At 40.1% G+C, this 23649-nt stretch overlaps 2 protein-coding genes across 3 annotated transcripts in view; one reads left to right on the top strand and one right to left on the bottom strand.

Annotated features, from left to right (window-relative positions):
* Window positions 1-15: 15 nt before the first annotated feature.
* Window positions 16-8706, bottom strand: hemk1 (HemK methyltransferase family member 1). The gene is made up of 11 exons (XM_027007784.2): window positions 8475-8706; window positions 7762-7938; window positions 5369-5460; window positions 5094-5187; window positions 4775-4912; window positions 4481-4545; window positions 4335-4384; window positions 3861-3966; window positions 3625-3720; window positions 2665-2775; window positions 16-2168 (listed from the first exon to the last, which is right to left on the bottom strand). Exons 1-11 carry the CDS (start codon window positions 8532-8534, stop codon window positions 2135-2137), a joined length of 1023 nt encoding a protein of 340 aa, XP_026863585.1. The 5' UTR covers window positions 8535-8706; the 3' UTR covers window positions 16-2134.
* Window positions 8707-13390: 4684 nt separating this feature from the next.
* The window catches only part of srgap3 (SLIT-ROBO Rho GTPase activating protein 3), a 64750-nt gene continuing 54491 nt past the window's right edge, over window positions 13391-23649 (top strand). For both annotated transcript variants that reach the window (XM_035524678.1, XM_035524679.1), the window contains exon 1: window positions 13391-13924. In XM_035524678.1, the coding sequence (XP_035380571.1) occupies window positions 13858-13924 (67 nt within the window). In that variant the 5' untranslated portion in view covers window positions 13391-13857. The remainder of the gene's footprint in view (window positions 13925-23649) is intronic.

Here is a 23649-nt window from a genome sequence, read left to right on the forward strand (position 1 = left end):
CACACACACACACACACAGGGACAGGCAGAGCAGCACTCCCCTTCTAAAGCAATAATAGTTTTCCATCAGCATAAGTAGTTTTCAATCATCTCTTAGACAAAACCTGTGATAAATGCCCAGTCATCACTGCGTCAACAAATAAATGAAATGTAATAAACACTTATTTGCCTCTAATATTTTAATTAAAATTGACTAATCATTAAGGACAATGAAAAAGTAGCTCAGTCCTATTCACAAAGTCTAGAGCTTTTGACTTAAAAAATCTGTTAAAACGTGGCAGTCAATGTCATGAAGGCCAGTAGTATATTTCTAAAGAACAAGGATATGTTACCATTAAAAAAAGAAAAACTTCCCCCTATTTTTCGGATTAAAGGCCATTCTCTCTTGGCAAGACTGTGATTACTATTCCAAGAAACTGAAGCAGTGTTTTACTGTAATGTTATCTCAGTGGCAGCTCCTCACACACATGCAGGCAATCTAAATACAGAGAACATTGAGGGGCAGATTTGAACTTTAGCTATATAGTTCAATTAGTGTAATTTTCTGTAGGATCTTAATTTTAGTTGGTGACATTGAGGCAACAATACCAAACACATGATGCAAACAACTACATTTACATCAGAAATATCAGCTACACTACGTAACAAACTGCTTTGTTTAAAGGGTGGTCACTTCAGAGCCTCTACAAAACTCTACAAAAGCTGATTCAGAGTGATCTGATTCACAGTAACATCCATGCAAAATGTAGTGCTCACTTCAGCCAGCATTATAGGCACTATGCCTTTCTGTCTGCATGCATGTGTGCATATGCATGCTCACCAGTAAGAGTGCGGCAGGTTGCCAGCTGTTTCGCAGAATGCACACACTGCTTCCAGGGAGCGGGTAGAGCCTCATCGGGAGGGGGAGTTCTCAGAAAAAGGCTTGAATAATTACCTTCAGCCTACTGCACCCTGCCACACACTCGCACACAAGCACACTTGCAAGCCCACTGAATGTAATCTCACCAAAATAAACCACAGCCACATATTCAAATGCGCAAGCTGCTGTGCTAGTAGGCTCAGAAAGGAAGAAAAAAAAAAAAAAAAATCACAAAGAAACAGACGCAGTGGTCCAGCTGTGGTGCTAGGTATTCTGCAAGTGGGGATTTGATTTAAAAAAAAAAAAAATCTGTCAGGCTTTTGGTCGGATGATCATTTTTTAATCATAACTTGGACGTTGAACAGTCGTACCCTGTTACATTTCCAAACAGGCCAGCCTCTGGCATGCTGCAAACAAGCCATGACCCCAGGCACAGGCTGCAGGTCTCCTGCAGGGATTCTGCGTCATTTTCAATGATGCAATGTGAGTTCCCGAAACACTTCATGAGCTCAAATGACATTTCATCAAAAACGTAAGGAACGTGATTCCCCAGAGGGTGCACCTGTTAAGTCACCGGTAAGCAATGTAGAGGTGTATCCTCAAGCTGATATTCAGGTATAACTCTGAGGAGACACTTGCTATGACAGTGTCTATAAGAAATTGGGTTAGATTCTAAACACTACAGTGTTTAGAAGGGCTGCACAGACTCCAGAATTTCCAGAGCTCTGATGTTAAAATCTGCCTACAATTCAAACCACTCACACAAACCTGGTTTAAAGTCATAATCAATAATAGCATGAAGACATCCTCAAATTAAAGGCTGTTTCAGAGTTTCTCACAGCTTTTAAATAAACTCAGAATAACCCAAGTGGCGAGAGCATGTGTAAGATACCATATTTTTCATAACTTCAAAGTAAAAGTCACAGATGGTGAGTTTTCATCTAGATCCCTTCATGGTGATAAGTCTAAAACCCAGTCTGCTGGAGTCATGTGGCTGGCCTGTCATTCCACTGTAACATTTCAGAATTACTGCACTGTTATCCCCTCTACAATGATCAGTACTGGGGAGAAGTGTTAGGAGGGGAGGTGCTCAACTCTCTGGCAGGAAGCCACCGAAACAGAAAAAGGCTGTGGCTCCATCCACACGACATATCAGCTTTCCACCACTTTATGTGCCGTCTCACCCTCTCTTTCAGCCTGGACTTCACTCCTACTCAGTCTGTAGCTTCTACCCTGACACAAACACTCAGACACTCTTCAGCAGGCTGTCTGTTATCATCCACTCCTCTGGAGGACACAGAACCGTGGCCTGAGGAAACAACAGAGAATCAAATGCGGTGACGCTCAGTAGTACAGTTAGACACTCAAAAACAATATCCAAGAATATAATGAGGAAATTTGGAAGTTAATTGTTTTTGCATAATTGAAACAATATTAATTCTATTTATTGGCTGGTGGTTTAAAATAGACAAAGTATGGGTGTAATTATCTGCATGTCATTGCGTCATGCCACAAGTGTGGTGTCTAGGACATCTGCAAGATGCTGTGCTTCAAGAGTGCTAATCTGAGGAACTGTCACAAATCTGTCCTCATATGACACTTGTGCAGGGGCATGGACGGGTACATAGCACGCCAAACATTTCACCAAAATGTAAGTTGGGAAACACTACCAGAAAATAAGGTGCAAATATATAACACTAGTGTTGTTAACCAAGATGTTTATAATGTCATTTTGGTCACGGAAGCTTAACATAGCTTCACGATAAATATACCTATTACAAGGTGTGACTTTTGGTAATTCAGACCTGGTAGTGAGATCACAGCTTGTTCCCAGATAATGTAGTCCTTCTGTCTGCTCCTCCACAAGCCATTGTAGGAGAGGGGGGTGGCGTGGGTCCACCTCCAAATACAAACGACTGAAAGGGGGGGTAGATAGAGACAAGTGACTGAAGCAATGACACACAAAAAGATTCATATTTTAGGCTTATGAGTTGAGCTGGATGAAAGCTTTAAAGCCACTATGGCTTCAAACACAGAGAAAATTAGATACGACAGTCTTTTTTTGATTAAACTCACCATGTACCAATTCTGTGAATGAAAAGTAGATCTCAGTAGTTTAAGTGAACTTACTAGTCCACAGTAATAAATGTTTGCTAGGCCATAGAGGACACACAAAAGGATGTTTGAAATTTACCACAGAGAACATGACGCATATGTACATACTATCACGCACACATTCACACACACACACACACACACACACACACACACACACACACACACACATATATATATATACACACACACACACACACATATTCTCTCTCTCTTTCTCTCCCTCCCTCCCTCCAAGCGTTCCAAGTTTAATATATCTATAACAGGAGGTTAGCCATTCTTTAAAACTCTATTCTTCTATTCATGAGACTAGAAGATGCTTTTCCCAAGTCTTGCTTTTTAACTACCAAGGGCTGTTTGCGCTGTAGGAGGAATTAGTAAGAAAGAGACCTAGTCCCTGGAACGCTCTTTATCTGCTTCTGTGAAAGTGTGGAGAGCTCTGAGTGCCACTGGATTCCCTGAAGTGCTTTAGAAGTGCTGGGAAAGCTCCTTAGCTAGATTAGACCATTCTATTTATACACCACTGCTCTTCAAGGCCACAGACACAAGCTCATGTTCACTGTGCAACAGACCTAACACAAGGCTCCTTAAAAACCACACAAACACACACCCACCTGCATGCACAGATGCACAGATACATTCCCCCTTACCCTTCATTCGTTAGGAGTTGTGGTGCTAGAGCTAGAATCTGACTGATTACTGACATTCCATCCAAACCACCGTCCAACGCTGAGTGGTCTTCAAACCTGTACAGAGGAACCTCAGGTTTATTGATGTAAGCACTGGAAGCACATCTGAATGCTTATGTATCTGTCACATACTAAATGTCTATGTGTTCAGTCTAGATGTGTGTAGTCCATTCTCTCTATGTATGCATTTTCAATACTTAAGTATCTCAGCTTCCAGAGATGCCATATCCTCAGTGAACAGATAGGGGGGGTTACTAACGAGCACATCAACAGGGCCGTAGTCTCTCACTATCAAAGCCGCATCTATGAATAAGACACACGCACACACGTTTTCAACAGATATATTGTCCATAGATAGACAATAATACATATAATTGTTTATATATATTGTCTACATTTAAGATGTTTACTCTTGCTAATTTAAAAAAAATAATTAAACATGAGAACAGTAGTGTGTAAGAGGCCACACAAAATATTGTTATCTGTCACAAAGAGACAGATAAAAGAAAAACCACATGTAAGTGGTTTGGAGATAAAAATCAAGCAAACAATTCTCTGCTACACTAGGGGCTGTCTTTTAGATGTTATTAGTGACAGGAATGACTAATAATCCAACATTTCATCGCAGTGTACAAAAACCTAACAGCATTTTATGCACTTAAACCACTTACCCTTCATAATATCTAATTTACGAACTTCCAGTCTGTCCTGAAGACCTAGTCTGTTACAAAAAAACATACATAAGCATATCTTCACCAGTGAAAAACTCCTGCAATCACTCCTCTATATCATGCATTCATAATGAGATGATAATCACCTGCTCGCATTTTCTTTTGTTAAGCAAACTGCTTCTTGACTTTGGTCCAGTGCAATGCCCTTGAGCTTAGAGATATTACATTAAAGAATGACTTATTTTCATCAACTTTTTCTGTGATCCATGCTTATTAGCTTTATTCTTACATTCCTTTCCTATACAAACAACCATGAACAAGCACAGTAAATATATACCCCAACTTTAACACACATCAGGAAACTGGAATTAAACTTTTGTTCCCTCTTTAACTCTAAGAGCTAAAAGGATAATGGGATAATGAAGTGTGGAGTGACTAACCTGAGGAACAGAGTGCAGCAGGCTCAGAGAGATGGCTCCTGAACCACAGCCTATCTCCAGGCAGTGAACAGCAGCCTTGCCCCTGGCCTTCATTACCTGCTCAGACTGGAGATGCTCCAGCACCAAGCTAACAAGCTCCTGCACACAAGCCCATCACATGGTTACTGCATGGTAACCGATACTTACATGTCCGCACAATGTGTGTCCATACATGTTTCTCCTTTACAAGTCACATCCTGCAGTTTCCAATACCACGAAGGGAACCGCAGGCTGCTGGGAAATGAGTAAAGGATGGATGAAGAGTGCATGTGGAAGGAACCTCTGTCTCAGGACGAGGGATAAACACTGGAGGTCTCATCTTCAGAGTCAGGTCCCTGAAGTCCCACTCCTCAATCACATACTGCACAGGCATCCTGAAACACAGACCCCGCACACACAGCCAATATAAAACCCATGGGATTTTCACACACAAACCCATGCACACAAGATTTTCTGTTTTGCACCAGTACTCTTCAATATCCTGTGATTATCAGTACATGGCTGTACTATACTACCAAATACATACGGGGACATCCAGAACAACAGTGGTGGTACCTTGTGAGGCGTTTGGAACATAATTTCCAAACACACTCTCTCTCCTTATCAGTCAGGGTTTCCCTCAGCCTCCTCCTCTCTACACTCTCCAGCTTCCATAGAGAGATAGTCAGACAGATAGAGAAAGACAGAGAGGGAGAGGGAAATATGTTTTCAATTAGGAAAACAAAGCAGTGGGACTGGTGGAAAACATCATTTGATTCCTAGAAGTTTCCAGACAAACATTGTGCCTGAGTAGGTCACAGTATGTTTGCTGGAAAAAATATACATGTGTGTGTCCTCCCTATAGATAAATATAGAGAGAACACATGTGTGCACCCCTCCTCCCCCAATGGTTATAACACATACTACTGACCCAAAAATAATTTGGTTAGCCTATAAAAGTGAAAAAGTGACTCAGACAAGCAAAACAAAGAAGCCATAACTATATACATAAAACCTGAGCTTAAAGTCTAAGGTTTTATACATAAAGCACATTTGTACACAGAATCCTCTGCAATAGATGACATCACTAATAAAGCATAATAAAGTAAGACCAAAGAGAAGCATCAATTGTTTATCAGACTAAACAAACTTATACTATGTTGTCTGGTCAACAGAAGTCCTTTTCAGAGAAGCCTTTTATCTTTGCCTCGAGAGTCCACAAGTAATTGAACAATAAGGATTTTTGCTTTTTGACTCCATACTTTAATGCATTGTCTCAATGAAAAAACAAGTTTTAGCTTTATAGTATTTGATGTCATTTACATCTGTATTGGTTAAGTCACCTAGGCATCTAGCAATGCCCACGTTTCAAAGGTACCCTGCAGATGCATACATAAATGGCATCTCTGGACTATAATTAAATTAACAAATTAAAACTTAGAAAAATTAACATAACCTTAAAGGAAATCATTATGTATAGTAAGTGACTGAAAATCCAATGCACTTGATGACTACTTGAAGTCTGTGACCCACAGACCAGTGTCTTCTCTGTTGTAGCTGATAACAGAATGCTTCCGTACACTTCTGTATTTCATCCTGCTACTGGTGTAAAAATAAGCAAGCCAGTTCCTCAGACAGTCACAGATGTTCAGGCCACTGTGTCTCACCGATAATGTGACATTGGTTTGACCATGAAAAGTTCATTTTCCTCGCCTACACTTCCTCATTTAATCACGCTGCTGCTTGATCTTCATCTCAAGTCTACATAACATTTTGTCTACAGTTGTTTTATGTACTATCTGGCAAATTGTAGCAAACATTGCCTTTGATTTGATTTCGAATTACTTAAGGTTGAACAATTAACTGATATCACATTAAAAGAGCAATTTACAACAAATGCAGTTTTTTCCACAGATCTGCTTTTTAATTAAACATGCTCAACAAGATTCTGTAGATTTACCCCACTGTTTTTTTTTTTCTTTTTTCACCAGTTTTATAGTGCTATAGTACTGCTGTTACATCAATAAAATCCCTTCATAATTATAGCTAAGCACATCTAAACATCTACATAGATGTGTGGGGGCCCATCACAAGCTCTTCACAAAGATCAACAGGTTGGCACTTCCCTTTGTCCGCAACCCCTCCAGAAGGCCCAACAGTGAGGTCTGGCATCCCAACCCCACCCACCTCCTACTTTACAGCTAGAATTTTAGTTATATAGCACAATTATATAACACAATTATAAAATTAGTCCGAGTTATTAAATATTTTCCCCAATTCATTCAGGCCTTCTTTTACCATTGATTTGGCCTACTGAGTTTAGTCATTGCGCGCTTTGTTTTTTGCTCTTTTTGGCACATTTAGATAGCGTTCTTGATCTGCTCTACAGGTTTTTCTTCATGATTGAAAGGATTTGTCCTTCATTCAGTGGTGTGGTTTATGCCTCCCAGGCTTTTTGTTCTTGTTAATCTTACCAGAGCATTATTTATACTTAAAAATGTACAACTGACTTTAAACCTGTATACACCATGAGCAGGCATTTAGTCCAAACACTCATTTCTTGTAGCCATATACCTTTCATAGTAGTTTCAGTGTGGTTACAGAATAATTAACAGTATTTACTGAATAATATATTAAGATTACTAACTAAACAAGACGTTGGCTATGTAAGAGATTAACACACCTAACGCTTTATGTCATTGATTAATATATTCTAATAAATGAAATTGCCTGCTTTACTGAGACTGAGTATTGTTTTTGTCCCTGTGATGAAAGACAACCGCACCACACTTTAAATGCCACATATAAACTCTTAGAAAAGAAAAGAAAAGAAAAAAAGAGTAGCTAATTATCTAGCCAATAGCCAATATATTCTTCTAAAAATGAATGGGGGGGGGGAGGGGAGCCAAAACAACAAAACCTGTGCCACTGTCCATGTACTTACGGAGAACAAGCATGGGAAAACTCACTGTTTTCTTTCCAAGTACATGAGCTATGATGTAGTGACTGGACGAGAGAGGCTCAGAGACTCCATGCTGCAGGAAGTGTTGAGTCCACAGGCTCACTGCCTCCTCTACTGTAACACTGCAGTCTGCAGGAGGGGCAACAGCACCACCTGCAGCTCTGCAGGGTAATGTGACCAAAGTCTGCAAAAGCAGAGACACTACAAATCATTCCTTATTAAACAACCTAACTTGCAAAAGGAGCGGAGAAGCTTTTTACTTTTATGCACCAAATATTAACAGTAAGTACTTTTTACTTTAGCAAATTGCCATTTTACTGTATCTTTAAACAAATAATGAGTATGCACTACTATAATAATTACCTTCTTTTTACACATCTGTAAAGAATTTTGATCTGCATGTTTAAATGTTTGAAACCTTTCTATTGTCATTACTGAGACAATCTTGATGTACATCAGTAAAATCCCTTTATAAATACAGCTATGGCAAGCACATATACAGACACAGACAGATGTGTGGGGTCCAAAACACAAATGTATTTTGTTATATAATGAGTAATATCAAAATGCTTGACAATTACTGAGTTATTTTGTTGCATGACAAAAAATCCGTTTACCCTTCTCCACCCCGTATGAGAAACACTGTGCAGCAGAACAGTCTATTCTTTAATGAGCGTTTGCTCCCAGCAAGTTACACTCTGCTCATAACCGATATCTTACCTCCTGCTTGGTAATTCCTCTTCTAAGTTGGTTTATAACAAGTTTCAGAATGCCATTCATTTTCGAGGAATTCAATGTGGATGTGTTAGTCCTCAGACTAGACTTAAAGGTAGTTATTGGCAATTTACAGAATAGTCGCTTAATGATGTGACGAAATTCCAAAATATCATTATTTTTTGTCCCCTACAAGACGCACTTTCGTTCCATGCTATTTGTTAACACGTTAACTCCGCGCTGTTTGGTGACGTTGTAAAAACGGAAGCATAACCAAATTTCAAAATAAAAGCTTGTGTAGACTTGTAAGTTCAAATATGAGTAATTTAGAATGGATACTACGAAAATGTCAGTAGTTGGTGTTTTAAATTAAATAACAGTATAAAAAGTAAATTATAATAACTTTTATGTTATAAACCGGGGGCCTAAATAGCACCCAAAATATATTGAACACAGGGGGGCGTCAATACACTACCACTTCATCTCTCTAGGCATTTTCACATGGTCATAGAAATGTCATCACCAGTTGTGGGTACAATAGCATGTGTGTAAACTGAAATAAAACTGAGTGAAATGAGAATATGCGGCTTGATGAAAGGCTATATGTTCCCACCAGCTAAACTTAATTATTTTCCTTTCAAGTGATTGTGGAACAAAGTAACTGCACACAAAAATAAAATAACATTTAAAAAAAGCTAAGATGTCTACCTGAAATATTACAGAATCAAGATATCCAGCTGTAAAAACCTGACTGTGAACTCGGACTGTTTTTTGTTTTGTTTTGTTTATTTGTTTACTGTTTGCTTGTTTGTTTTGTTTTTATCATTACTGTATTCCTACACTCTTAACAAGACAGAGCTTGATAACTTCACCATGTCTTGAAAAGCATGCTGATCATGTGCAAGAGTGAATGAGCTCTGTAAACCAGATGATACTGAATGTTAATGTACATTATAATTCCTCCTGTGGCTCTGTGTTTATCCTTAAACACAGCACCAAGCAGTATCCACATGCACACACACATGCATGCACATGTGCTACCACATGCTGACAGAGACAGAAGGTGGCCATGGAAGAGAACTTGAAAGGGAGGTATGGAAAGAAAACAGTAAAGAATAAACACACATAAAAAAAAAACAAAGGTGAAATGGAAGGGAAGAAGAAACAGAGAAAACGATGAAGACAAAAGAGAGGAAAGAAAGATTTTAAAAATGCAAAGGGAATATGCATCAAGCTTTGAGCTTATTTCACATGCAATTCGCCTGTTGGCATGTTTGTGTTTAATGACTTGCAGTGTGTTTGTAATTAGAGTGAGAGGAATTGGCCAACACACACAAGCTATAGTAAACTTGCACCGGTATACAGAATTTCTGAACCAGCAATCCACTCTTTAAAAGAAATGATGGACTCTTTATCATAAAGTGGCACTGAGTTCCTGTTGCTGATTACACTGATTGCACTGTGCATGATGAATCAGCAAAAGAAATCCATGAAGAAATTGTATCCAATTTAAAGGCTGATATTATAGACACTATACTTAGCCTAAGCATAACACTGCTGCTGGTACTTATTGTCTTACTATGCTGTTTTCTGTATTGCGGTAGTTATGAGTCTTTGAATTCAATTATGCCTGCATGCAGTCTTTATATTCTGCCATCTTTTTTGCAGAAACAAACTAATTGACAGAAATGCTTGCATTAATGTGTTACCTGTCCTCAGTCAAACTTACATCTACTGCAAATGTTTAGAAACAAACAAGCACTTAAATATTAAATAAAAAACAATACTGCAACCAAATACGGTTTAATCAGGCACCAGAAGCAAACATGGAAGTTTTCACTTCAAAGACAAGTTCTAATTCCTCTGTGACTGAAGCTGGGTGAGTCTGTTTGATGCAGAGGGTAAGGTGCATTCCCACATGCTGTGTTATGGATCACTACGGCTGATAACATCTGTGAGTTACAACTACAGAACGTTTGTTTAAATATTGCTATGAGAAGAAGCAAAAACAGATTGCTGATTGAAAAAGCAATGCTTACATAATATGTTTATTTTAGGTCAGTGGGAATTTTTTAGATGATTCAAAGGAATGACCTTTTCTTTACCTTTGAGCTGACCTTTTGCTCATTTCTTAAAATTGCTGCAACTGCCCTAAAACAGCGCTCACTTAAAAAAATAACCATAGCCTAAGTACACGTATGTATACACATGCACTCTCTCTTGCCCACATGTACACATTACAAACACAAACACATATGCAGACATGTGTGCCTACGTGTGCCTACACACACAAACACCCCCCCCCCCTCTCTCTCTCACACACACACACACACACACACACACACAGAATGAAACCCACAGGACTCAACTTTAGATTTCCACATAGTCGGAGTGTGCAATAATGAGTTCACCAGACATTCTTTCTCCATCTCTCTGCTAACGGTTGCTCTAAGTTCATTAACTACCACAGAAGCACGATGAACTCTGCAGATCATGTAAAATGACAACTGGGTTTTGGGTTAATTTTGGTTGTCTTTGGAAAAATGGGTAGATATGCACTGAAGTAGATTTCCAGCATTAGGCTCCAGCAAGTTAGACATGAATCATAAAAAGTTAATGAGTAAAAATTCTGTAATTTCTGCAAAATGTGGTTAATGTGTTTTATTGCTTTACTTCGCCATATTTTGTATGCTACCATTTCTCCAAAGAATACCCAAATCACATGCATTTGCAGCATTACTCCAAAATACTGGGAGTGCTCCAGATGGTCTCCTCTCTCTGGTGTCCCCAGCGTTTTCCTCTGGTGCAAGGACTCACTCAGTGGACTCTCTCTCTCTTTTCTCTCTCTCTTTTCAGACTGAAATACTGAGGGGGACCTCACAATGAGGCTTTGTCCCTCAAAAACACTGAAGTCATAGTTTCCCAGGCCCCTGCACCCTGAGATGCCTAGCAATGAGTTGCAGAGAGGAGGGGCAAAGGACCAGGCAAAGTCTGCCCAATAAGCAAGTGGCGAGGCAACGTCCTTGAGCATGCACTCAAATGTTCACTGTTGTGATAAAGCTCAGAGCCAGCAGGCCTCAAACTCCGGTTCATATAAAGTCCAGTTCATATAAAGGCAAGCTGAGTGTTGGGTCAGACCCACAACTCCCAACAGTAATCAGGTGACACAGGAAAGCTGGAAAAATTAACATCATAAATCATACTTCAAACACAGCAAGTCATTCACTGGATTCCCAATATGTAGTTGGAAAGAGTTTCTGCGTTTCACGTTCCAGTCATTTTCATCTGTGATCTGCAGATCATCTCTTGCCTGTAGAGCTTGTTGTTCTGTTTGTTTGTTTGTTTTATTCACACAGCTGCTGAGGATACTTGCGTCCACTGCATTGGCAATTCTCTCTGTGATTTAGCTACTGCACAGAGGCGTGCACAGAGTGGTGTGCAGACAGAGATTCCAGAGACAAGTGCAGTGGGACAGGATGCTGTAATATCATACAGGTCCACCTACTGCTAAAGGCTTTAAAGTATGTTAAGGAGCATTACTCCTGACATTCTCTAAGGGTGAAGTATGCAGTAAAATCTCTACTGGAAGATGTTCCACATCTTAAACTCAAGCTGTGCCGAATATGTTAAGTAGTATTACTAGACTTCCATAGCCATTGTCTAAGAAAGAATAATAGGTGGTTGTGCCAGGGGGTTGGGATGGGATAACGCTGGGCTCTACTGGATTGAGTTTTTTATCATTAGCTCGGGCATACTTTCCTTGTCTACGGCAATAAACAGCAGGAAGCATGACCAACATGCAGAGGCAATGTACGTTTGTGATTAATTAATATAGGAAACATGTAGGATTAATTATAATCCATGTAGGATTAATTAATGTAGGAAACATGCAGGAGAAAATGAAAAAAAAAAAAAAAACATCACTGCAAGATTACTCCTGGACTCCTGCTCTATAGCTGTACATGTAAGCTTCCAGTTTTTTTCCAGCCAATTCTATGTAGTCCTAAATTAGTCAGATGATGATAACCTCAGTCTCTTCCATAAATATACTTAATAGACAAGTAACTTCTTCAGTTTCGCTGGCCTTCACTTGCAGTCTTGGGTGGCTCATGCTCCATTTCACTAGGAGCTTTTCTGTCCTATTGCTGGATCGTTGATCGGGTTGTGCGGTGACAGGTCTCTAAGCAGGGATGCGCTTTTTCTTTTCCTTAAACAGCTCACTGACACAAGCTGTCAGCGAAGCTCCACTGTGGTCGGGGCTTCCCCTGCCGTGCTTTGAAACTTTGCTTTGACACTTGTGGGACACAGAAATGGCAGGTCTCCTACCACCCCAGCAGCGATAAGGGTGTGTGGGCGAAGAGCCAATCAAATACGAACGTTACCTATGGTTTTTGAGTTGGATAGTCTTTCGATATAAACAACTGAGTATATAACGGGTTAAATATTTGCCAGTGTCCTCGCTAACCTCTAAACTGCTTTGTATATAACTAATTTTTTAGGCTACCTTATTTGGTTACAAACTCAACTTAAGTCAAAACCTAAAAACATTAAACGGGCTACTTTGGCTTATTATACTTTTTATTGTACACTTTAGAGGTGGGTGTAAAATTTGGAGTAGTTAGCAGAAATACAATCTTTCAGAACATGAACTGTTAAGATGGCTAGATAGAGAGGGGCGAGGGAGCGTGCGCGCTCTCGGAGGCGTGACTACGGAGCTGATTGGATTGGTTAAGGGAGGGGATTCTATAGTAGGAGGAGTTTCGTATGGAAATGATGGGATTGGTTAAGGGAGGGGATTCTAGAGTAGGAGGCGTTTCCTATGGAACTGATTGGATTGGTTGAGGGCGGAGATTCCACAGTAGGAGGAGTTTCAGATGATGCTTGGCGCAATTCCATTCTTCGTTTTACTGAGATTTTGGAGCTCGAGGGTGATTCGGGCGCATTAGGACTCTGAAATGCGCCCTCAACTTTTCATCAACGGTTATTGTGATGCTTTAAACGGCATGGGTACACACATAAAGTGCTACCATTCTCACAGTAAACTCATCTTTTTATAAACAGGAATTTCCATTTCTTCAGTCACTTTGGATGGCACTCTGTATTGAGCAAGGAGGAGCCCCTTGTGTAGAATCGTAGCACTTCTCAACGCAAGGGATTAGCTAGTTAGCTATCTCGGTTTGAGAAAGTGCAGGTGTGCATTAGGTGAATCCCGTTTCGCTTGGTGGTCTTGTTGGTTGAAGAAAACAGACATCTGCTGAATGTTACACGAAGGACATTTATTTTACTTAAGTCCTGAAATAAGGAAAAACGCTGCAAGCTGTGACAGGAGTTATCGTGCAAGGATCCACATCCACATCTCGCTGGATTCTACGTTAATACCTCAGGAAAAATGTCATCTCAAACGAAATTTAAGAAGGACAAGGAAATCATTGGAGAATATGAAACACAAGTCAAAGGTATGCGACTGCCGGTCTGTCATAGCAAAACCTACTTAACGCTACCTCGTTCGTAAATCTTAAGTTTTGTGAGGCGTTGCGCCAAGACGGTTCTGGTTAACAACATTATTATGAAACATCGCAATTTGAGATGTGTTGATTACTGGCCCATTGCGTTTATCATGGAAGTTAGCTAATGCAGTTCTTGCAAACGCATGATTGTGGATTCAAAGAAAACAAGACTAGCAAAGCTCAGTTAGCCTAGATGTATTTCTCTGCACTGAAGCGGGTACCGCCTCACCTCCCTCTTGGTGCAAATTATCCCCTCAGTTTTTATTTGTGGACGAAGTTCCATGCAGTATTTTAAGATTTTAAGATCGGACCATATGCACCCTCGTTATCGTGCAATGTTCCTTTTATGTTAGCAACGTAGACAAGGAGGTAAGTTTTTAATAATCGGTAAAACCTTAACCTTATTGAAGGAAGGAGCAGTGTTGCCTCGCTATTACACAGTTCATGCGCTGAACGTTGCCTCTGCAGGGTTAATTGGACATTTTCTGTTTTAGCTGATGAAAGTCTCAGTTCCAAAAGAACCGAATGCTGCCGCTTTGTTGCTGGGTAGAATGGAGTGTATTGTAGCACAGTGTTCTGGTCCTTGCAAAGATGGGTGGAACTTGAAGGCGAGTAGCTAGCTCAGTTAATTCCTCCCTTTGTTTACGTTTTAAGGGACATCTGTGAGATCAAATGTCTAGCACCGCCTGGTACTGCACACTGAAAATATACAGGGAGATGTGGAACATAATAAACAGACATGATGACCTAGCAATACGGATTCGAAATGCAACACGATCTCGTTTTTTTTCCACGGATTTTATGACATTGTAGTAAACATTTAGCTACCAGTCAGACATATTTATAACACAGCTATCCTTATTAAGAAAGAAAAAAGACGTCCAGTATGGCCGCGCTGACCAATGTCCCTCCTTACTATCGCGTTCTTTAGCTGCTTTTTTGCCCAGCAAATATGGACCCACATATTCTTTACACCCCAGATTTTCTATTCCGATAACACAATCAATATCTTCACTTTTCCATACAAAAGGTTTTGTGTCTGCAGACACAATTGTTATTTCCAGAAGCAGCATAACTGTCGTGGCTTGGTTGGGGAGTGCAGCAGTTGACACCCTGGTTAGTGGTTGTTCTGTTCAGGTCTGTGGATCTCTTATTACTCGTCCTACTTGGTTGTGCCTTTTGTAAATCATTTGGACAGTTCAACCATCAAAGAGTTGTCACAGCAGTCATCTCTACACCCATTTTCTTCAGTGTTACTTTGTGGCAACCCCAAACAGAGCTACTGCCCATTTCAGTACACTTTACTATTATAGAACTAGTTGAATGTGTAATAGTAAAGAGTCCGGAATCATGCTAGAAATGTTATGAATGAAATGAATTTACAGTTTAATGATTTTATATATATATATATATATATATATATATATATATATATATATATATATATATATATATATATATATATATAATATTATATTATATTATATAAAATCACTCACACACACACACAATCTGATTGGCTTCTTGCTTGAGTAGCATGTGGTAAATGGCTCGCTTTCCTTCTGGGACTCATGAAGATGACATGTGTCTGATGACTTTAAGCACACATGGACATATCCCACATTTTGAATTAGCATAGTTGCCTGTTATAATATACTGGTTCTTGCCCACAAATTAATGAACAGATGAACAACATTTTGTCATCAAAGGAAACAGCTGTAGTGGACATTGCATCCCTGTATCCTTACGATGTGTGCAGCATTTTATGTATACATATTAGTTCCTAAAGTGTAGTAAAAACACACACACACACACACACACACACACACACACACACACACACGCACAGTGGTCATTGTTAATGGGCATAGTAGTCTAGACTGGAGTGGACTGTGAATGTATAAGAGAGCCCCACAATGCACATGCCGTTTGGGGTTCAGTCAGGTATCTGAACCTCTTTGAAGTTTTCTCATCCACTGAACCAATGTGATGAGGACCACAGGCTTGTAAATCAGCTTAGCTGGTTAGAGTAGAGACTTGGGCAAGAATTGCCCTGTTGAACAGCCTTATGAATAGATTTTTGAGCTTGCTGATTTTCTTTTGTTGTTATTTTAATACAGTTGTTTATTGGGACCTGGTTTTAGTTTCTACCCCCATGATTTATAATAAAAAAAGAAAAAATCAAACTGGGGTTTTAATAGAGCCAAATATTGAGCATGGCTGAGATATGCAGCTTCAAAGAAACTGTGTTGTTTCGTGTTTAGAACACTGGCGTGTAATTCAGCTTTGAATTTCAGTCTGTTTAGGCCAGATACAACCACCATGGTAGAGAGGCTTTTAAACGCTACACTGAAAATCATTGTAACACTTCACCTAAGTAATTTACAAACAGGAAGGTGAGTACAGGCAGCACCTGAGAAGACCAGGCTCTTATAAAAATAAATATGTTGTGAATAATGTATGCCATAAGGATGAATTACAGAGGGAAGGGGACTGAAAGACCCAGAAAGACTGCAGTAGGGGAGGGGGCAGCCACCACAAGAATACAGAGTGTGAGAGCCAGGGTAGCAGTAAAAATGCATGAATGTTACTGATTTTCTGTTTCTACATCTCCATATTTTGACACAGAGAAGACGAGGAGGATAAAAATCAGGGAGATGGTAATAATGAGAAGAAAGTGCACTTGTCTTGAACTTGCAAGCAATCTAGCTGTTACCTTTTGGTGCATAATTCTTTGGGGTTGTATATGAAATATAACACTTTTGTTCTTCAGATTCTGATTTGACTTTTAGTTATTTATTTGTTTCTGTTATAAGGACAAAGCCTGTAAGCAATAAAAAGATCAAAACGAAGTATTGACATCAGAATAGTTCAGTCAAATACAAAACTATAAAGCACAATATTGAGGTGAACTGAATAATGAACAGGTCTCTATGCCAGACATTGCGGATCTACCAGGAGGCTTTGTTAGGAGCAAAGCTACATTGAGCCTGTGCCTGAGTAACCATTGTTATGCATGTCCCCTCTACTGGCTGAGTAATGACCTCTAATAGTCTGGATCATTATGATGACTTTGAATGCTGCAGCTCTGCTAGTAGCATTTATCCTCTGCCTGTCAAGTGACATGGATGCTTTGTTGTGCATTATGCAGTCCACATCTGTGCCATTGGTGCGTGGCTCCTGTTTAAGCAGTGTTCCGTGTGAAATGGGAGGAATAAGGGGGGGTGGGGGTTGGTTAATGCTAATTCCATGCTAATTTGAGCTCCGCTGCTTTGTATACATGGAGGTTTGCATATGAGCTACACAGGGGAATTTGATACTACATGTTAACTTTGAGCAGTAGTTGATTCACCAGTGTGTGGTTTTATTCACAGACGATATTAGAAACTGATAAGGAGAAGCAACTTTAAACAGCCCATATCATGGGTGTAGTTAGTGCTATTTTACAGTAGTGAAGCATGTATTATCATGAGTGATTAAATTATGAGCTGTTGGCACCACTGCTGTTGCAGCACATGTAGATTGGACTATGCAGAGCCTGGTGCTCAGGTCCATAAATGCAGTGAATGTCATTATCATGGCACAGCAGTACTGAGTTAATGAAGATGTCCTCCATTACTGTTTGTTGCCTGACAGTTGGACTAGTTTTGTGAATGGCATGGCAGGGTTATTATTTTTAATTTTATTTTTAAAGGCTCTCTAGGCACAAAGAAGTTAAATGAATCTGTACTTAAAAATTATGGAAAGATGCAGACTCATTTTCATGGCTCATTTCTGTTTGTTCATTCTCAGACAGATTTCCTGTCAGTCCAGATTTACTAGTTCCTATGTAAATTATCCTCATCATACTGCCTTCACATATGTCTGTTACGGTGGGGGAGTAATCCTATTTGAGGAGGTGCGGGATATATCTGCTTCTTTATTTATGCCTTTCTGATGCTTGTGCATCTGTGAGATCATCAGCCTATGACCCCATTATCTTAGGTTACTGTGAACCACACCCCAGAGTACCTTATCCGGTCAAATCACTATATCCATTGCAGGTTTTCACTCTCTTGTCCCCTGTGCTTTTTATTGGGCGGAATAAAGCAGTCATCCTTGTTTTAACTGAAAGGATGGAAATGGGTAAGAATGTGGCAACTTAAGTCTCACCTCAGTCAGTTAATCTTCTCTTCTGCGCATGCGGAGGAGCTTGCCTGAGCATCTGTGTGGTTGGTAGCTGTAAACCATGCCAGCAGGCTGGTGTTATGTCACGTGGAGGTGCCTGCACTGAAAAAGACCTAATTAAAAATGCCTTCACTTCATTTTAAGCACCCCCTGTCATTTCTTAAACTCACACACTGAAATAAGGAATGCCCTTTTGTTTAATTATCTCGGAGGATTATGGCTCCTGTCTGCAACAAGAACTCTTGATGATAGATTTATAATTTTGATTTTCAGCAATCCCATATTTAATATCTCTCTTGTATATGGCTGTTAGATTCGAATTCATACAGGTTCGTGTCATATAGAACAGAATGAGTACAGCCCTGTGTAATATCAAAATGTCAAAAGATTCAAAATGATCATCTCTCAATTATTGCATTATTTATTATTTCTGAGTTGACAAATAGGGTAGTTTCTTTTATGAACAATACAAATATAGGCTATTGTAGACTATTTTAGAAGTACTGTATTGAAAATACAGGCTCCAAAATAGAAACTCAATGTAACAAAAGTGAATACACCTGTGATCACTCGCACACAAGGTTAGTGAACCTGTAATCATTAAAACAAAATTGTGTACAACTATGAATACAACTATTTCCAATTAGCCTAACTGTATGAACAAGGTTATGAAATGACCTGTGAACACCAGAACCTTCTCACATTTTATACCTATGGGCTGTGTCTATTTGTATGTCTGCGTCATGACTCAACATAGAAAAAAATTGCCAGAGGAGCTAAAAATCTGATTGTGAGGTTTCACAAAGATGGAAAAGGATACAGGAAGATCAGTCAAAAACTAAAAATCAATCGAAACACAGTTGCAGCAGTAATCATGAGTATAGAACAAGCCATAGTACCACTAACCGGAGCTATAATGGCTGTCTTCCATAATGACACCACAGAAAGTACACTATTCACACAATGTACCTCTGAAAAACAGACAGGCAAGTACTTCAGACTTGGCATGGTGGGGAGGTTATCAGTGGAAACTGGAGTTTCTGTGACAGCTCAGACAGTGTGAAGCACATTGCATAAAGTCAACCTCTACAGATGGCATCCATGAAAAAAAGTCATGGCTTGCTCTTCGACGCAAAACTGCAAGATTAACCTTTGCTAAAGAACATGAAAAGAGCCCGATAAAAATTGGAAGCCCATTCTTTGGTCATATGAGGTCAAGATAAATTTGTTTGGCTCAGATGAACTGGTGAAGTATGTCACCTGACCTGAAGTTAGAACAGGGTGTCTCAGAAGAATGGCAGAACATCTCTCCAGAAACTTGTGGAACACTTGTGTCCTCCCTGCCAAGGAACTCTGCTGTCAAAAACGAAGGTGCACAGTGGAAGGTGGAAGCATTGGGGGGGGAAAAAATTGAATCACAGTAATAAAAGGTCTACTGGCTTTTGTTGCATAGAGGTCCTACTGTGAGGTTTGTATATTTAATACAGCAAATCCAAACTGTTAGTTTTTAAGAGCAAATACCCTAATGCTCACCATTAGAAGTAATGCAGTTACTGTAAGGTGATACAATTTTGAATCGTTTGACATTTAAGTGACGAAGGGGTGTACTCATGTCTGCTGTATACTGTACTCTCTCTGCCCTTATTAACTCCTCTTAGAAAGGAGTCTTAATCGACATTTATAAAAACAAAATATGTCAAATGTCAGAGTATTGGTGGAGAGTTAGGACTAGGATATGAATGGGAAACATCTGTGAGCAGTGGTGTTGTGGTGTTTCTGTTCCTCACATGTGGCTCACGTGCCTGCCTCCCTACTCTGTTGCAGGAATGTGAAAGATGGGTTTATATGGCGGTGTGTGTCTGGCCAATGGTGATTCATGGCAGTAACCACTGCAGGGACCCTTGGTATTACCCAGAGCTGGGCTGTTTGATTTACAGATGGTCCCCCAGCCCTTGCCATTTAAATGCGAACCTGAAATAGACAGCCTACCCTGGCAACTGCCACTCAAATCTTGCAGAAACTCCCATTGATGGGGGGGGGGGGGGGGGGGGGGGGGGGGATCCATTAAATATGCACAGAGACTATATGCATTAGTGTCTGATGCATTGTGGAGCTGGAATAGGAAAGCTTTACAGTGCATCTGGAGGGGAAAGGTGGGGGGATCCTGCTCAGCTGGTTTAAGCCCCCAGCGGATAGGTGGCAGGATGGGGTCCTTCACAGGACCAGGGGGGCGTGCGCCTCACCCCAGTCCGTGCTGTTCAGCTGCCTTTATTTGCATTTAAATAGAGAGGCTCTAGGCAGAGAGGGAGCAGGGCCTTTTTAAATCAGACTGCCTGTAGTCTTTTCTCTCACGCAGAGCAGTGAGGGATGGGCAGGCTTGGAAAGAGCTGCTTCCTGCTTGTCCGCTCTTTCCCTTTCAGTCTTGTCATATTCATAGGCATTGAATGGGGCGCATTATGTAATGGTTCAGGCCTTGGCTGTCAGGCCTGCCAGCCTCCCGCTGGCGCAACTAGGATGTGGACAGAGGTCCCCGCTTCTCCCACTCCTCTATAGTAACAGCTATCTAGTTATTTATTTATTTATTTGTTTATCTATCAAAAGAGGTATTTCAATGAATAGTAAGGAACTTGGGTCAGGCCATCTATTTTTAATCCATGCTTAAAATGAGTAACTATATGATTTTATGCTTAGGTTGTGGGCTTATTTTGCATTGATATTCCCTGATTTTGTAACACGGGCCATGCGTTTTGGTGCCGGATCCTAATCCTCCATAAACTGCTCATGTCTGTACAGCGGCCATATGGTGTGGATCACATGGTGAGGTTGCTTTTTTGAGTGCTTGACTTTTATTAGATTTGTCTGTTCTCCATTGTCCTCGGTGGTTCTCTGCAGCCATGCTGGCAAGTGGGGGAGAGCAGGTTGTCTGCGCTCTTGGCAAGGTGCCTGGCGCCAGGCGGCCTTTTAAAACCTGAGCCATGGCTGCAGCTTTCCGTCCCCGCAACATCTCTCTGCTCCTGAGAGGATACAGGCCCTAATCATCAGTGATAACAGGAGGCAAAGACTTCAGTGCTAGCCAACTCTGAGCTGGGGCCTAATCCAATCAAACTGCTCTATGGCTGCAACACTGAGCTGATGGTTTAAGAGACTCTCTGTGGTTAATACAGTTATGTGGTCTTCCGGTGTATGTGTTATCATTTTATTTTATGGTGCATTTTCATGGCACATAACTTCAAGGTCACTTTCAGTGTATGGCCAGGTCTACCAGGGCTTCTTTCACACCTTGTCTTTGATATGGCTTTCTGTTTCTCTGTTGTCAATAGCCTTGTTACCCATGGGTTTCCTGTTTATTTACTTTTAACTAATTTCTAAATTGCAAATTAGATAGAACATTAAACATGGATCCGTTGGACATTCTAGGATATGCTGGCACTGCACACATCAGTAATGGTGTTGGCTCTGCATTGAGTAGCCTTTTCTGGACAATATATCTACAGGAGCCACAATTTTTCAGCATGCATATGGAGCTGAGCGCTTTGGCAGAGTTGGTGCTGCTCATATTAGAATACCAACATTTCACAGGCCTAGGCTAAAAAAATTCCATTTTCATCATGGATGCAAGTACAGAATGTATAAAGATAAGCTTCTGCATGTAGTGTATTCTGCGTAAAACTGAATAGTCACTGTGCCTTTCCGAAGAGTCAGCAGATAAAAATACGAATGAAGTCACATATCCAGAAAGAGTGTGGCAGTTGTTACCTTCTGCATTTAAATAAAAGAAGGCCAAGTAAGTAATGGAGAGATGTAACCTTATCTTGTAGTGCTGTTACAGCTGGTTGTGATCTGTGCATGGCTATATTAACTAGTTTTTATTGTCAGGTAGAACTGAAACATGACCTTTGGCCTCATACTATACTTTGCGATTTATTAGACAAAATCCATTTCTGTCACTGTTTTTTGCATATTCCAACTTTTTTACCTGATGTAAAGATTTTTTTGTGATGTTCTGGTGTTTTCTTTTTGTATCTCTGGCTTTTCTATTCAGAATTTTTACTGCAGACTTTCAAAATTTGAATAAAAGCGGTGGATGGAAACCTCACTAGGGTGCGGTTTCACCTGCTGCTGAAGCAGGGTGAGTGGATGAATGCAAGTGATGGAAGGGCTTCAGTAAAACTCTGCAGCTTGGCTGGTGTGCTGGGGGTATAAGTGTGTATGTGTGGGAGGAGGTAGTGCAGGTCTAGTTCATCTGGATTGCTTGTTTGGGGATTGTGCAGCCTGTGATTATCTCCATGGACTTTGTTCTGCAGTTGACCTTTGGACTGACCTGGAGCCGAGCCAAACCAAACAGCGATGGAAGATGTGATGGCACTTGTAATGAATGTCTCAGATAGTTGTCCTGGGGCTGGATGTTGTGTTTCAGCAGGTGCAGAAAGTTCCTACCATGCTTTCTTAATGATGAAGTTTGTGTCCCAGGTGCAGAACTGAATAATGAAATGGGAGGGAAGAATAAAATGGCGAGCGCTCAAATTCCTGTTAAGTTGCGTGTTTTTCAAATAACTTGTTTTAAAAATGGTTTTGTAGGCCTACTAAATGTAACAAAAAAGTGATTGAAGATGGTTCTTGTAGGAGGATGCTTAATTTTAGTCATCTTTGAGGGAAGAAATCAATTTAGTTATAAATAGTGATTTTTGAGCCTGGCAATTCTTAGATCAATGCTTAAATAAATAAATAAAACATCACTGACATAATAATATGCTCAGCACTTTAATTAGGGGCTATCAAATAGTGCAGCTGTCTAAGGTTTCTCTCTTCTGAGTCTGAATCCCATGGCTGGAAAAGATGAATTGCTGGCTTCATGTGTTTTGAAGGAAGCATGTGCTTGCCCTCATCCTTCCAGGTTAGTGGCTGTAATTATAACACTTTAGCAACCAAATATCATAGCAATGAATCTGTATGTCTCTGGCATTTTTACATGCGTTATTCATTTATAACTAAAGGGAAACAGCCAACTTTGACAATATCGCTTGAAAGATTTTACTCTTCTACTTTTAGTTGATAAAGAGTGCAATAAATAGGCTGTGAGAATAATTGTGTATTAGACAACAGTTTCTGAACTAGGGTAAAACACATCAAAACTAAGGATCATAGAACTGTTAATTACTTTAGTTTGGAACGTAACCTAGCATAACTGCACTGTTGCATCCAGATTGGCCATAAAGAAAGCGAACCATTAGTGTACGCATATCTCATTGGACTATTGGCACCTCTCTGTCATCATCTTGCTTGCATCTTGACAGTTTTTTTGCTTTAGCCCAGCAAATGGAAATGCATCAAATGTGTACTCTCAGAAATGTATAGTTGTATAATGTCACAAATGTGCAAAATATTTGGGGTCATCTCATGATCAGGAAATTAAGTACTAATCGTGATATTTTGTGGTACATTTTATGAAAAATGGTACATGGAAACTAGTATCTGCTGAATTGATGCAAATATGGGATTAATTTTCA

The sequence above is a fragment of the Electrophorus electricus genome, chromosome 3, assembly GCF_013358815.1.
Source record: "Electrophorus electricus isolate fEleEle1 chromosome 3, fEleEle1.pri, whole genome shotgun sequence".
Lineage (NCBI taxonomy): Eukaryota > Metazoa > Chordata > Actinopteri > Gymnotiformes > Gymnotidae > Electrophorus > Electrophorus electricus.

Coding starts and splice junctions, on each gene's coding strand:
- hemk1 (XM_027007784.2), bottom strand. CDS start 8,534: ATGAATGGCATTCTGAAACTTGTTATAAACCAACTTAGAAGAGGAATT. Junction 7,939..8,474: donor GAGGAATTACCAAGCAGGAG/GTAAGATATCGG, acceptor CTGCTTTTGCAG/ACTTTGGTCACATTACCCTG. Junction 3,721..3,860: donor CTGGAAGCTGAGATACTTAA/GTATTGAAAATG, acceptor TCCTCTGTACAG/GTTTGAAGACCACTCAGCGT.